At 42.4% G+C, this 14,637-nt stretch overlaps 3 protein-coding genes across 3 annotated transcripts; 2 read left to right on the forward strand and 1 right to left on the reverse strand.

The window, feature by feature from the left end:
• The first annotated feature begins 273 nt into the window (after positions 1-273).
• Positions 274-6,230, forward strand: LOC131227035 (small ribosomal subunit protein uS3x). Its single transcript, XM_058222725.1, has 6 exons — positions 274-435; positions 1,362-1,509; positions 2,193-2,364; positions 3,887-3,941; positions 4,025-4,156; positions 5,892-6,230. Exons 1-6 carry the CDS (start codon positions 406-408, stop codon positions 6,057-6,059), a joined length of 705 nt encoding a protein of 234 aa, XP_058078708.1. The 5' UTR covers positions 274-405; the 3' UTR covers positions 6,060-6,230.
• Positions 6,231-9,239: 3,009 nt separating this feature from the next.
• Positions 9,240-13,457, forward strand: LOC131226688 (replication protein A 70 kDa DNA-binding subunit A). Its single transcript, XM_058222317.1, has 2 exons — positions 9,240-9,839; positions 11,539-13,457. Exons 1-2 carry the CDS (start codon positions 9,580-9,582, stop codon positions 13,178-13,180), a joined length of 1,902 nt encoding a protein of 633 aa, XP_058078300.1. The 5' UTR covers positions 9,240-9,579; the 3' UTR covers positions 13,181-13,457.
• A 325-nt stretch (positions 13,458-13,782) lies between these two features.
• On the reverse strand, positions 13,783-14,440 carry LOC131226689 (uncharacterized). The gene has a single exon (XM_058222318.1). The coding sequence runs from the start codon at positions 14,317-14,319 to the stop codon at positions 13,954-13,956; it is 366 nt and encodes a 121-aa protein (XP_058078301.1). The 5' UTR covers positions 14,320-14,440; the 3' UTR covers positions 13,783-13,953.
• Positions 14,441-14,637: the final 197 nt, after the last annotated feature.

Consider the following 14,637-nt stretch of genomic DNA (forward strand, 5'->3'; position numbering starts at 1 on the left):
AAGTTTTTAACGGCGAACGTTCAATCACCACTGTTTTGTGTGACGTGGTCCACCTGATTCTTGATCTGTTGCATTTTCAGGATTATGCCCTAAAATGAGATGGAAAAATGGATGGACGGCGTGGATTTAAGACACGTACATCTCGTTGGGCCCACATCGGTCGATCCGGGGATCCTACACGTACGATCCCTCCGCACGCGTGACGCGAGTCTACTCTGCACTGTATCCTCGCGCGCGAGCCTCCCACACGAGTTAGGGCTTTATAAAGCCCAGAGCCCTCTCCCGTATAAAAGCCCCAATCTTCGTCTCCAACAGAGAATTAGGGTTTCTTCCTCTCTCTCTCATCCCCAATCTTCTTCGCCAACAGAGAATTAGGGTTTCTTCCGCTCTCTTCCTCCTTGAAAGATGGCGACTCAAATGAGCAAAAAGAGAAAGGTACTATCTCTCTCTTCCTGTATTGATATTTCTACCCACAAAATTGCTAGTTCAATCCCTGCAAGGGTAATTTGGTGAGATCGTTGAAAACGATCTCAATGACCAAATTACCCCTCCAAAAGTATCAGATTTGCATGGGTAGAAATTACGATGACCAAAATACCCTTTTAGAGCTAAAAATAGCATCCCTTATTGCTGTTGTAGTTGCTGCCTCTGCTGTTGTGGCTGTTGTTATATTACGTGGTGAATGTTCTCTGCTAAAATTTCCCCTGAGTTTCCATAATCCGGATCGTTTATATAATGGGTCGCACAATTGATCGGTTACTGTAGGAAAATGCTGTAGATCGGGCGATCTTAGCCGTCTAATTTAAGAGAATGCTTGCAATAGCCAAATCAGACGGGTCAGATCTTTACTGAGTGAGATTTGTGAACTGATTGATCAATGGTGATGCCTACATGAAGAACTGTGTCTGTAGTGGACCACTGTCCCACGTGTCCGGTTTTAACGCAGTGCATCTGAAAATCAGTTCATTGCTCTCCACTTGGATTTCCTCTCTATTATATTGTAGTGCTTCTAGTTGTATAGGGGCACATAGGCACTCCAGTCAATAGATCTGGACTGTCCATTTGGTTCAGCCTACTCTTTGTGGTCCTCCAAGCCAAAGATCTGACTGACCAAATTATTCTAACCATATGATCAATGGCCGCGTGTTATGCTTGGTTGCCTGTGAAGTGTGGTTTGGATCTTATGCAGAGTCTGGATAGATGGATTAATTGGATTGTCCATGTATCCCAATTGAATTAGTAACACTATAACCTATGTTGCTCTTGGAGCACTAGATCACTTCATCTTCTTCTACCACTACTACTACTGCTACTACTAATAATTATTGTTGTTGGTATTTCAATTGGGCTTGTTGTTGCAGTTTGTAGCAGATGGGGTGTTCTTTGCGGAGCTGAATGAGGTGCTTACTAGGGAGCTCGCAGAGGATGGATACTCGGGTGTTGAAGTCCGGGTCACGCCCATGCGCACGGAGATCATCATCCGGGCCACTCGTACCCAGAACGTCCTTGGTAATTTAACTTATCGTATTGTTAGGGCTTAAGGTTTGCTATCAGTTCAGTTGGTTTATTTTGGACCACTGCTATGGTGGTCTGCGGGATTACCCTATATTGTAGTCTGCAGGGCCGCCATTAGACGTTAGATCGACTGCTGCCAATGGTGATTGCAACCGATATTATGAGATCCCTGCATTGGACGACTCCCATGGCTTTGCAATGACACCCATGTGGCAATCATAACCGTCTAATCAATGAGTTGTTGTCTAAGGGCTGTTGGCTATTCTTGTTTCAGCATCTGTTTGCAGATCTGTGTGGCCCATCAGATTCTCTATGTGGTAGGATTTTTCCACTGAATCTATGCCAAGACTCAGAAGGCAAATGATGCGATCATGAGGGTGGGCTCCACTGTTGATCGCTACAGTGAAGGAACGTGACAGATAGAGCTGTCCTAATTGTTAAATCAAGGGGCTTTTTGCTGTTGGCATTTTTCTTTTTCAACTACAGGCCACACTGTGGTCACTCTGTCAGTGCAATTTCTGCATATGGGTCATACACAGTGGAGTTCATTGCATATGATTCGGTAGTTGAGTGGACATATCTGCAGTGGTCTTAATGTTGGGTTCCCTTGCGGCTTATGTGCCATTTTCCATTTAGATATTTGGCGATTTTAAATTTCTTCTAATTTGGAACTATAGGCGAAAAGGGTAGAAGAATTAGGGAATTGACGTCGGTTGTCCAGAAAAGGTTCAATTTCCCTGAGAACAGTGTTGAACTTTATGCTGAGAAGGTCAACAATAGAGGGCTTTGTGCCATTGCTCAGGCTGAGTCGTTGCGGTACAAGCTTCTCGGAGGTCTTGCTGTCCGGAGGTATCTTTTAATTTTCATGAATTCTTGTAACTATGCTCTGCTGTATAATAGCTATATACACTAAGCCAGGGTATGTATTTTATAAGTTGGATCGTCACTTACTGTATTTTGATATATTTTGTTTTCTGACTATTGTAGCTGTCTGTTATATTTCGACTGCTGCTTTTGATTCTTAGCATTCATGGTTGTGCTTTTGAGGTTCTATTCAAATTCAATTTCTTCAGGTCTATATGTCATTTTTCTGATGTTGAATAATCTTGTTTAGAACAAGGTATTAAAAAACGGCAATTGCATAACAATAATGGTGAGAACTGTTATGCATGGTGGGGCTGATACTTTTTTAAAAAAAAGAAGCTGTGTATTCCATTACTGCCTGTATCGTTACAGTAATTGCAGTGGCTGTTACGACCCCTGTTACTATTATTGAATGCCTTGGCTTAGAAGCTGTACAAACACGCGCGCGCGCACACACTCACATTTGGACATGCTAGATTGCAAGAAAATCGTGGAATCCACCCTTTTCTTTTCCATATTTATCTGGGATTGCTTCTTAAGCTCATAAAGGACATGCTAGATATACCTAATCCATTGTATATCATGGGGCCACATTGACAAGTAGGAGAATGTTGGAATTGGCCCTTTCAATTTCTCATGCTCATCCTCCGTAGCGAAAAGGACATCTTCTGCCCCTTCAGTTGCAGGTATGAGTTCTTCTTTGCGTTGAGGGTGGGTCACATGCAACCCTACTATCTGGGTCATGGATGTGGACAGTTTGAATCGACATGATGAGCTTCTGGTGGGGTGGACAGAATTGTTGTTGCAAACATGTCATGTGCACCATAAGATTACCGGACTCATTATATGTGAATTGTCGTGGAGGAGTATGGATTCTCTCTCGTAAATGAGAGGTGTGGAGATGGAAGGTTTTCTGTTTCTGTTTTGTCTTGTCTTGTTTTTGTTTTTGTTTTTTCTTTTCGTTTTTTTACTATGGGTAGAATACAGAAGCCTTAACTCCATGTAAAGGTTACCATGAAAGCTATAAGGAACAAAAGCAAAAGATTGGACGTAAGACATCAACTGTATTATGTTTTCTCTGGTTTGCCTGATGTATGTTCCCTCACATGTTCTGGTGAAATAAAGCTGGTTTATATATATATATATATATGATAAAAAATCAACTGTACTCACAACAAAGATTTCTCTCTTAAACTTACCTCAATTGAAGCCAATGACCAACCCGCAAGCACGTGAGCGAGCTCATTTGATTAATGTCCTTGCTTTTTTTTGAGGGGTATTCATATCCTTGCATTGTTGACCAGTAATTCCACTGGGATTGATAAAACATAGCAGAAGAAAAGCAATAACTGCATGTGGCAACTCAAACAATCCTTGCCTTTTGTTGGTTTCCTCTGATCATTTTTATTGTTTGTGACTTGTAATCTTTCCTGTTGGTGAATGTTTCTTGCAAAATCTGGGATTTATAAGAGAAGAATTGTTAGCTAAAGATCTCTGCCTGTTTTAGGGCCTGCTATGGTGTCTTGAGATTCATTATGGAAAGCGGGGCGAAGGGATGTGAGGTTTGTCTGCATGCTCTTGTTCGTGTGCATGCTGATGCTTGTTTTGTTCAATGGAGATGCCCATGTATTTGTCATGTTCACAGGTGATTGTAAGTGGAAAGCTAAGGGCGCAGCGTGCCAAATCGATGAAGTTCAAGGATGGATACATGATATCATCCGGTCAGCCTGTTAACGAATACATTGACTCGGCTGTGAGGCATGTTCTTCTGAGACAGGTTAGCTCCTTAAAACCATGATGCTTTTTGTCGCGTTTGGATGCTCAGTTGGGCTGAATTGCAATTCATTCAATTCATCCTGGAGGAAAGAACCTATGTGGGTGTGGCACCATTTTAGTGCAAAATGGCAGCAACGTCCCCAATTGCAATTTCCATGTTTCAAGGTGTATGTGAATGATGGTAATTAGTCTTTCTATTGAATTGGGTTATTGCATTTCAAATTGATTGAACATCGAAAAGTACCCTCAATCATGTTCTGAAACAGCATTTGTCCGTGCTCTTTGTTTGTATTTAATCATGTTTCACTTTTGGTAGTTTATATTGTGTGTTACTTGTGCCTGTTTGGTTGCCACTTAAAACTTGGCTATTTTCATTTTAGTAAATATCAACTACATGTTAAAGATCATAGCTTAGTGTGTGTTTGGTGTCACCAAATTTCATGATAATTTGCACCAAGTTAGACTGCTTAATCGTGAAATTTGGTACCACCAAACACAACACCCTTACATAGATTGTTAGTTATATTTTTAATCCAGCCGAAAAAATTGATCTCTGATACTTAATTTTTTTTCCCACCCAAAAAATTGTCCCTAACACAACTAGGATCAAATAAAATGAGTTAAACTCATTTTTAATTGCCAACCAAACAGGCCCTAAGGCTTGCTGATTTGCTTGGAATTTTGGCTGGCTGGTCCAGGTACAGAGTCTAATGCATTTTTATAAGATTCTTCGAGTCGATGTCCGACTCTTCTGGTTTTCTCATATCTCTATGTTCTCCATCAAGTTGCGTTGTTGAACTCAAGATGAAATAACTCAACTGACTGAACTCTATTTGGAGTCTGAGTTTCTCAGCTTTGATTTAAATGCATTAATGCATTACAGAGATCCCTCTCATGAGCTGGCATTTTATATAAGTGTGTTATTTCGGGATATGGCCCACATGTAGTCACTATTGTCCAATCACCATCATTTTCGGGATATGGCCCATGCATGTGGTGCACCGTAGATCACTGGCTCCTACATTCTGCAGTTAAAGCTCACAACATGCAGTCAGTCAATATTGTCTAATCACCATCATTTTCGAGATATGGCCCATGCACATAGTGCGTCATAGATTACTGGCCCCAGTTGTTCCTGGAAATGGTATTCGGTAAAAAAAATTCCGCTACTTACGGTTAGGGGTGCAGGTTGGGCATGTTAGGTTGGGTTGAGGGTCAACCTGAGCCCAATCCAACCTCAAGAGACCCAAATACATTTGATTATTCCCAACCCGACCTAACCTGGCTTGAATTTGCTTAACATGAACCCAACCCAATTTCCAGTTGAAGTTTTCCAACCCAAATCCAACCTGGGGACCCTGACAACCTGACCCGATCTCGGGCTGGGTCAGTCAACCCGAACCCAAGTTTCACTCTACTTAGGGTGACCTCTTGAAATACAGCAGTTGAAAAATGGAATGTGTATGCATCATGTAGTGTCAGGCTGTTGATAATGGCAAGATGGGTTCATTGCTATTATCATACTTTTAAGCAGTAGTTGGATGAAAAAATGCCCCATTTGTCAGGGTTCTTCAAACACAGCAGTAGAAAAACGAAATATTTACGTGTCAGTAGGATTTTGTCAGGGTGTTGATAACAGTGGCCGGGTTTGCCAATTATATTGTGTTTTTAAACAGTAGTTCTATAATGATCCTTGAAGAGTTTCGGACTGAGGTCTTTTGTTGGTCAACAAACAGGGCGTTCTTGGGATCAAGGTGAAGATCATGTTGGATTGGGACCCCAAGGGCAAGCAGGGCCCCACCACGCCTCTCCCTGATTTGGTCACTATCCACACCCCGAAGGAGGAAGAGGAGTACATGAGGCCGTCAATGCTGACCACTGATATAGAGGTCCCGGCCGCCTGAAAAGGAAAAAGAAATCTGAATCTTATGTTTCTAGATGAACAATGGCAAGGTTTTTGCAAACTAGATTCTCCTTTGTAATATCTTTTGGATGCTTTAGTTTATTACTTTCTCACTCTCAATCTGGGACAAAAGGCATATGGCTAGATGGACATGTAGTCTATATATATCTTTTTGATGGTTTTGGTTTTCTTACATTTCTCCATTTCTAGATATGCTTTTGTTTTTGTTTTTTTTTTTGGTTGCTTACATGTAGGATTATGTGCACATGGGGCCATGGTTAGGCGATCTAGATCATTGATTTGATCGGCCCACCATAGGACCATGCCTTGGCAACCCTTCTTATGTAGTATACTAACCATTCAATGTTTGTTTTTCTCCACTGAATTTGGACTGTTGCTAGCCGACACCAAGCAATTGGGATAATAAAGCCCTTGATGATGATGAGGATGTGATTCCCTTATCCTATGTAATCTGAATGGATTGTGTTGATGAACTGTGGGCCCCACATGGATCAATGAGTGATGCTGATGCGCAGTACTGTAGGGATGATTCCTCTTCACAACTTGTACGGGCCCAATGGTAGCTCCCCAGGCTGGGCTCCATATGATGGGACCCATCGATCCGGACTAGAACCTTTGGCCCCCCAAGCTGTGATGATGGTCCAAATTCAATAGATAAAAGGTAATGATGGGTTGTGATGTCTCTTCCTGTGATATTTATTGTTTCCCTTGAAGCATGGGTCTCTGTGGTGGGGACCACACGATCACCAGTGGTGGGTCCATTGCGTGGACGGTTATAATGAAAAGTTCCAAATTTAGTAAAAGAGAGGGCCGAGTGCTAAATTAACTTTACATGGTTCATACAATGACCAATGTAGGGAAGTATCCAAGGTCATGGATGTTGTTTACACAACCGTTGTCAAAGACCTGCTTTCATGCCGTGGATTCAAAGATTTGGCCATGTTGAGCTTCTAAGCTGGGGCCTACTTGATGGACAGTTGAGATCACTTTCCGTTAGGTGTGACGAACGTGGTTGGCAGGGTCGGTGAATAATGAACTTTCTGATTGGCCTAGTAAATGGCTGCTTGGAATCAAAAGCAAGATTTGTCTGACTGAGTTGGCTAATTTGAACTATCATGAAACAAATGGCTGTTTGGAAGCAAAAGCAAAGATTTGTCTGACTGAGATTATTCGAACTATCATGAAAAATGTTGTTGTTTGTAAACATGACGAGGAAGGGCCATCCATTGATCGGTATGATATTAGATTTCATATAGATTAATAAATATTTATTTGTTGAATTTAGACCTAATTTCATTGGGCCATCCAATAGATATCCAACAACTGACCACCAAGCGACTACCATACTTTTTAGACTGCATGATATGATATAGAGCCCTCTCTCTCTCTCTCTCTCTCTCTCTCTCTCTCCAGCAGTGGCTAGCGACTACCATACTTTTTAGACTGCATGATATGATTTAGAGCCCTCTCTCTCTCTCTCTCTCTCTCTCTCTCTCTCCAGCAGTGGCTAGCGACTACCATACTTTTTAGACTGCATGATATGATTTAGAGCCTTTGGCCTCTCTCTCTCTCTCTCTCCCTCTCTCTCTCTCTCTCTCTACTTTTTAGACTGCATGATATGATTTAGAGCCTTTGGCCTCTCTCTCTCTCTCTCTCCAGCAGTGGCTAGTATCCCAGCGGCTATGGGCTGCGCCACTGGTCACAGTCCCCAATACCCTGCCTTTGGTCATTGAGAGTCACCGATGTTAAACTAAATGGCTGCAACTATCTCAAGTGATCTCAATCATGATAGAAGAAAATTGAGCTACATTGATGGAAGCAAGGGAAGACCTCCTTCCAAATATCTATGTCACAAGAGGTTGAAATATAATACTTATAGGCATGAATTGCCTCCTTTATTCCATGGAGCCTGAAATGAGTGAATCATTTATGACATACGCCTTCATTTTAGAGCCCGAGACAAAATAAAATAAAATGAGGTAGATATAAAGCTCAAGTGGACCACACCACAGAAAGCAGTGAGGACAATGATGCCCACTGTTGAAACCTTTCCGGGGCCACCATGATGTTTATTTGCCATCCAACATGTTTATAAGGTTATGCATAAAATGAAAAAAAACAAATATGAGCTTCTTTTTTTTTCTTTTTTTTTTTTAAATTTTTTTTATTGGGTTAGCTTGTTAGTACACACCCATGTCAGTACACACACTCCATGTTAGCCACCCCTGCTAGAGATCGGTACCAAGACCTCAAGTGTTGAAGCAAGGTATCTCTACTCAGTCTGCCAGTTGAGATATGGATCTGGGTGCAAACAAATATGAGCTTGATTTGAAACTTTTGTAGCCCTCGAGAAGTTTTCAATGGTGGGCGTTCAATCCCTACCACTTTTTGTGGTGTGGTCTACTTGAGATTTGGATCTTCCTCCTTTTTAAACTCATTTCCTAAAATAATCTCACCAAATGAACAGTTTACATATAACGAATACATCATGGTAAGGCCAACATAACTTGTTGAAGTTAACACATTAGGCAGTCTGCTTCCAAAACTAGGGATGTACAATGACACATAAAAGCACCTAAATATAGTAAATGTTACACTCTTAAAAGATAAATAGAAAGATAGTATTTAAACCAGATCATTTGCAGTAATAAGTAAAAGTTTAGCATAATTGCAATAAAAAATAATAATAATAAAATAAAATCAGGCTGGTCCACCGATTGTATGGGCCGTACCTGTCAAGGTAATCGTCACCTAAAATATAGACCAATGGTCCACAGTCACCATGCCTTCGTGGCCTACTAAATTATAAGAGTGGTTGGCTAGTCAACCAAAACAAACCAGACCCAACCTGATTTTTAGCCCAACCTCACTAACTTAAGCCTAACCCTCGACAAACCAGACCCAACCTGATTTTTAGCCCAACCTCACCAACTTAAGCCTAACCCTCACCTTCATGTGACCCGATCCAAACCCGACCTGACTCAACCCAAATATTGGATTCCACCGATGAGACTTGATCCTGGCCGTTGATATAAAGATCCCAATGAACGATGTAAAACTCACCCAAGCTGGATTCCGTCAATCCGCGTCGGGTTACAAAAATTCACCCCCTACCTAACTAATCAAAATCGGGTTCGGTTTAGCTCGGCCCGATTTGCAGCCCTACGCCCGCATAACGTTCGGCTTAGATATCGCACGTAGGCACGTGTGGAGGAAATTATACTCGCGCGAGTTCGCTTCCCATACTCCAACGGACAGCGCGCGATTCAGTTACTCGCGGGAACCGCCTTACCGAATTGGGGTAAATCTGTCTTTTCTGAAAAATAGAAACCTATAAATTTCCAATTTCTCGTATTTTGTCAATCTTTCTGTCTGAGACTCGGCCAAACGCTCTCCGTTGGTCAGCCCTCCATTTCTCTCTGCGATCTTTCTAGGGTTTCTTAAGCCTCTCAAAAACCTATCTCTCTTCCATTTCTAGGGTTTTTTGTTTTTTCATTGACATGGCGGTGAATCTCACGGCCAATGCGATCGCAGCCATTGAAGGCGGCGACGTGAATCTGAAGCCGCTTGTCCAGGTCTTGGAGATCAAGGCGATTGGGAACTCCCAGGACCGGTACCGGATCGTCATATCCGACGGCATCTCAACGCAGCAGGCGATGCTCGCGGCCCAGCTCAGCGACCGCGTGAAAGGCGGGAAGCTGCAGAAGGGATCCGTCATTCAGTTGCTCGATTACATCTGCAGCATCATTCAAAATCGAAAGTACGTAGATTTCTTTATCTCTGCTAATTCGTTTACGGGTTGGAAATTCTCTTGCTAGTTTTGTCTTTTGAAATGGCGATGAGTCAGCTCGGGTCAGGAATTATGGATTTTGTATTGAATTGATTGAGTTCAGATCTGAAGTTCTCTGCTGAAGCGAAATCGTAGTCTCCCCAGCTGGGCCATATAGACCAATGTAGGATCAACTTCAGGAGGTATGGCCCGCCATTGGAAGGCCATGGACTGCCTGTAAAGATGATCCTAACCATTCAAAAATGGATTTGAATGTAAATCATTGAGCATTCTATGCTTTTTTTAATCTGTCTCATACCTCTTATGACTCGGATTGTTTGTGGAATTCGTGCTTTGCCCATGACTTACTCATTGCAGGACCTGCCCCTTAAAATTTTCTATGACCTGTACATGTGGCCCAACTAGTGGACTACGAGACTGCAAGACCAGGCCCTTTTTTTTATTAATGTCAGTGAACTGGACCGTGACTGAGTTGATTCAACTGGGTTCTGTGTTGGCAGCAAGCATGTTCAGGTTAGTTAGGATTTCAGCATTGAGAAGTCTGGGAATGTGAGGGTGTAGGTTTTAGCGGTCTGAATCATACTTGATTAAGAGCTCTCTCTAGAAATTACCAAAACTTCCTTCCAGTAAAGCAGGTTTAGTTTTTTAATTTTTATCATTGTTTTGGGGAGTTATTTGATACTCTGTTATAGTATGGGCTGAATATGCAGGCACTTAGAAATTATACAAATGGCATACATTAACTGAAATTAAACCAAGTAAGTTGTGGAACCCACTGCAGCTGAGTCAAGTTCTCAAAATCAGATGCGTTGAAAAATCCTAACCTCTGATTCGTGGACACTTTTACATTGAAATAGAACCATTGGATATTTTGCATCCCTAACTGTTAAATAAATGTTAACCAATCCAGTACTCAGATAATTAAATGTGTAATTTTTGGTCCATAATGCATCACTGGGACCTGTGATCTATAAAGTTATAATTTCTAGGTGAGTGCAGATCATCCATCACATGATGCCAAGTACCAAAGTCTTTATGTTTGTTTTGAGAGGTAAGCAGGTGTGGAAATTACTGCAAAGGTCTCACTGAATGCAACCTACTGAAACTGCCTTCAGTTCTTAAAACCTAGATTTTGCCCTTCTAGTTGTAGAAGGGAAAAAGATATAAGCTGCAGGACTCTCAAATTGATTATTCTGTGAGGCCATCCCATTGGTGGAAACAATGAGACTCACCAGTGTTGGGTTTGGGGTTAATGCAATACCTAGTGGATTCCATCGTCTCAAAGGTGGGTCTCCTCATTTTCTTTGAGTCATTTTAGTCTATTTAGAATTAATTGGTTGGTTTATAAAAGGTCATATCTGTCTTTTGAACACCCAAGATCTTGGTTTACCCTCATCCAAGTGAGCGAGGAGAATTTTTCATTTTTTATTCTCATGATTCCTGGTGATGGAATACTAGGGAAATTAATACAAAATTACGTTTTGATGTTTTTGGCAGTAGAAATAACAGAAGATCAAAACAAAATTGTAGTTAATTGTTTGGAGGTGGCAACCTGGGAAATTGGAGATCAAGCCTTTGATAGAACTATGTTTTATAATTTCTTTTTATTTTAAATTATATTTGAAGTATTCATCGCCTGTTTTCACTGTGGATGATTGATTTTATGCAGGATTATCGTTGTTTTGAACTTGGAGACTATAATTGCAGATTGTGATATCATCGGGAATCCAAAACTTCCCATGCAGTCAGAGTCGCCTCAAAAAGCTCTGTCTCGTGACAACTCAGAATGCCTAAGAGGAGAATTGTTTAATGGTGTATCCGGGTCTGTTCCTAAGTCAAGGAATAACTCTAATGCAGCATCAAATCCTGCTAACAAGATGCAGAGCTTTCGCCCAACCGTTCAACCTTCCTACCAGCCTCCTCCGAACTACAAAAATCATGGAGCAATCATAAAGAACGAAGCTCCTGCTCGAATAATCCCCATTGCTGCTTTGAATCCTTATCAGGGGCGGTGGGCAATCAAGGCGAGAGTGACCGCGAAAGGAGATCTCCGGCGCTACAACAATGCTAGGGGAGATGGTAAGGTCTTTTCCTTCGACCTCCTCGATGCTGATGGGGGAGAAATACGAGTGACCTGTTTCAATTCCATTGTCGACCGATTCTATGATTCTGTCGAGGTAGGTAGGGTTTACTTGATATCAAAGGGAAGCTTAAAACCAGCACAGAAAAATTTCAACCATCTTAACAATGAGTGGGAAATATTTTTGGAATCAACATCGACAGTGGATATTTGCCCTGATGAAGACAGCTCAATACCGAAGCAGCAGTTTTCCTTCAGACCCATCAATGAAATTGAGCACACGGAGAACAATTCCATTGTGGATATGATTGGCATTGTAATATCTGTTAATCCATCGGTTACTATATTGAGAAAGAATGGTATGGAAACTCTGAGAAGAATTTTGAATCTGAAGGATGAGTCTGGCCGGAGCATTGAGCTCACCCTCTGGGGTGATTTTTGCAACAAGGAAGGTCGGGAGCTGCAGGAGCTGCTCGATTCCAGGTTTTTCCCAGTTTTGGCTGTGAAAGCTGGTAAGGTAAATGACTTCAGTGGGAAATCAGTTGGGACGATTTCCTCCACCCAGCTTTTCTTAAATCCAGATTTTCCTGAAGCTCATAGCCTCAGAGATTGGTTCGATAGAGTAGGAAAGAATGCTTCTGCTCAGTCCATCTCCAGAGATATCCCCGGTGGGCCACGGAATGAGATCCGTAAAACAGTATCGCAAATCAAAGATGAAGGCCTTGGGAGGGCGGATAAGCCCGATTGGGTTACAGTGAAGGCGACGATTTCATTCATAAAGACGGATAACTTCTGTTACACAGCATGTCCTTTGATGGTTGGGGATAGACAGTGTGGCAAGAAGGTGATGAGGTCGGGAAATGGAAACTGGCACTGTGAAAGGTGCGATCAGGATATTCAGGAATGTGAATATCGGTATCTGCTTCAGGCGCAAGTTCAAGACCATACGGGACTGACTTGGGTGACAGCATTTCAGGAGTCAGGGGAGGAGATCTTGGGTTGCTCGGCAAAGGAATTGTATTTGTTGAAACACATAGAAGAAGATGATATCAGGTTTGGCGAGGTTGTCCGCGGCAGTCTCTTCAAGCAGTATCTTTTCCGGCTTAAAATTAAAGAGGAAACGTATGGCGATGAGCAACGGGTGAAAATCACCGTCGTGAAGGCGGATAAGGTGAATTTTTCTGTGGAGAGCAGATATCTACTCGATTTGATTTCAAGAACTTCCCTCTAGGGCACTGGAGGTGTTGTAGTTTACATGGTGGGGGCATTGGAATTAGAAATGCCGACGGTGCAGATTGTGATTGAATTGACTGACAATTCTTTCAATAAACGTCACAGATTCAATCTGACCAAACACCTTAAGGTGTTGTTAGTTGTATGTAACTCTGGTAGTAGATATATTGATTGTATTTGATTCGAATTTCGATTTCTTCTCAAAGAGAAGTGTCGGTCCTTGTTTGGGTAATTTCAGAGTTTGAATGGGATACTTAAAATAAGAAAGTCGTAAATGCCGTTTTTTGCAATTCCACTCCAAAATGACAACCAACAAAAGCATCTGGACACTCGATCAAACTCGAAAACATAAGTTTCTTCTTTCAGGCGGCATTTGGATGTCAGTTAAAGTCTGGCCGGTATTTTATTTATTTTTTTTAAATAAAATTTCCAGCCAATCTATATCAACTATATTTCTGGACTGTCTTCAGATGCAGGCCAGTTTTCATTTCTGGTAAGGAAAGGCAGCGGGAATGGATACCATTCACTCCAATCCTTGGAAGCATCCATTGATTTTAGTACATCCGAAAACACCGAAAGCATTATCATATGATCAGATCATTTCAACAAACCAAAACAACCACTCTTTTGCATTAGAATTACTGTGTTCAAATCACAAAGCTCCCATCTTTCCCCACCAAAATTACAGATAACAGAGATAGTTACAACTACAGCAAACAAACATGAGTTACAAAGATCACCAAACACCATGCATCATATCCCAATTCCTCTTCAGGTCCGCTTGACAGGGTCAAAATTGGCGACGCCGATGACAGCACCAATGAGAGCAGTAAGCACGACGCCACCAGCGACGATGCTGAGGAGGAAGTTCTTGAGAGAAGGCGAGAGCCCTGGCTGGGCCGCTTCGGCTACGTCGGGGATCACCATTGCAGCTGTCAGTGCAACTGCTGTCAGACCAGTGACGGCTTTCTCCTTGAACGACGCACGGACCTGGAACCTGCCGTTGGATTTCAGCGACGGGGATGCTGGCTTCACCGACAGCTTCATGGGGTTGAAGAAGGCGTTGGAGCTCAGCAGCCTCTTGTGGGCGGCGGACGTGATTGGCAATGACATGGCGACCGCCGAAGACGATGCCATTGATTCTAGCTTACTGATTTGGAGAAGTGGAGTAGGGATGTTGGTGAGGAAGAAGAACGGTTGAGGGTGTTAGTTGGAGTGGTGAGTGGGGAGAGGGACGCTTAGATAGAGATTATGGAAGGATGGGAGGTGGAGAATCGGTTAGATGTTCTTGCACGTCTGACGTGGCAGCTTCTGCATCCGTTTGTGGAGGATAGGGTTATCACATATCTTGAAACGGGTCACCTATGGAGCCACGTCGGAATGGTGGTATGGGTAGAGCGGAGCCGGATTGCCTGCGAAAGCAGAGCTTCCTCCTACGGGAAGCTGGGTGGGGCC

Source organism: Magnolia sinica, chromosome 15, assembly GCF_029962835.1.
Source record: "Magnolia sinica isolate HGM2019 chromosome 15, MsV1, whole genome shotgun sequence".
NCBI classification, from domain to species: domain Eukaryota; kingdom Viridiplantae; phylum Streptophyta; class Magnoliopsida; order Magnoliales; family Magnoliaceae; genus Magnolia; species Magnolia sinica.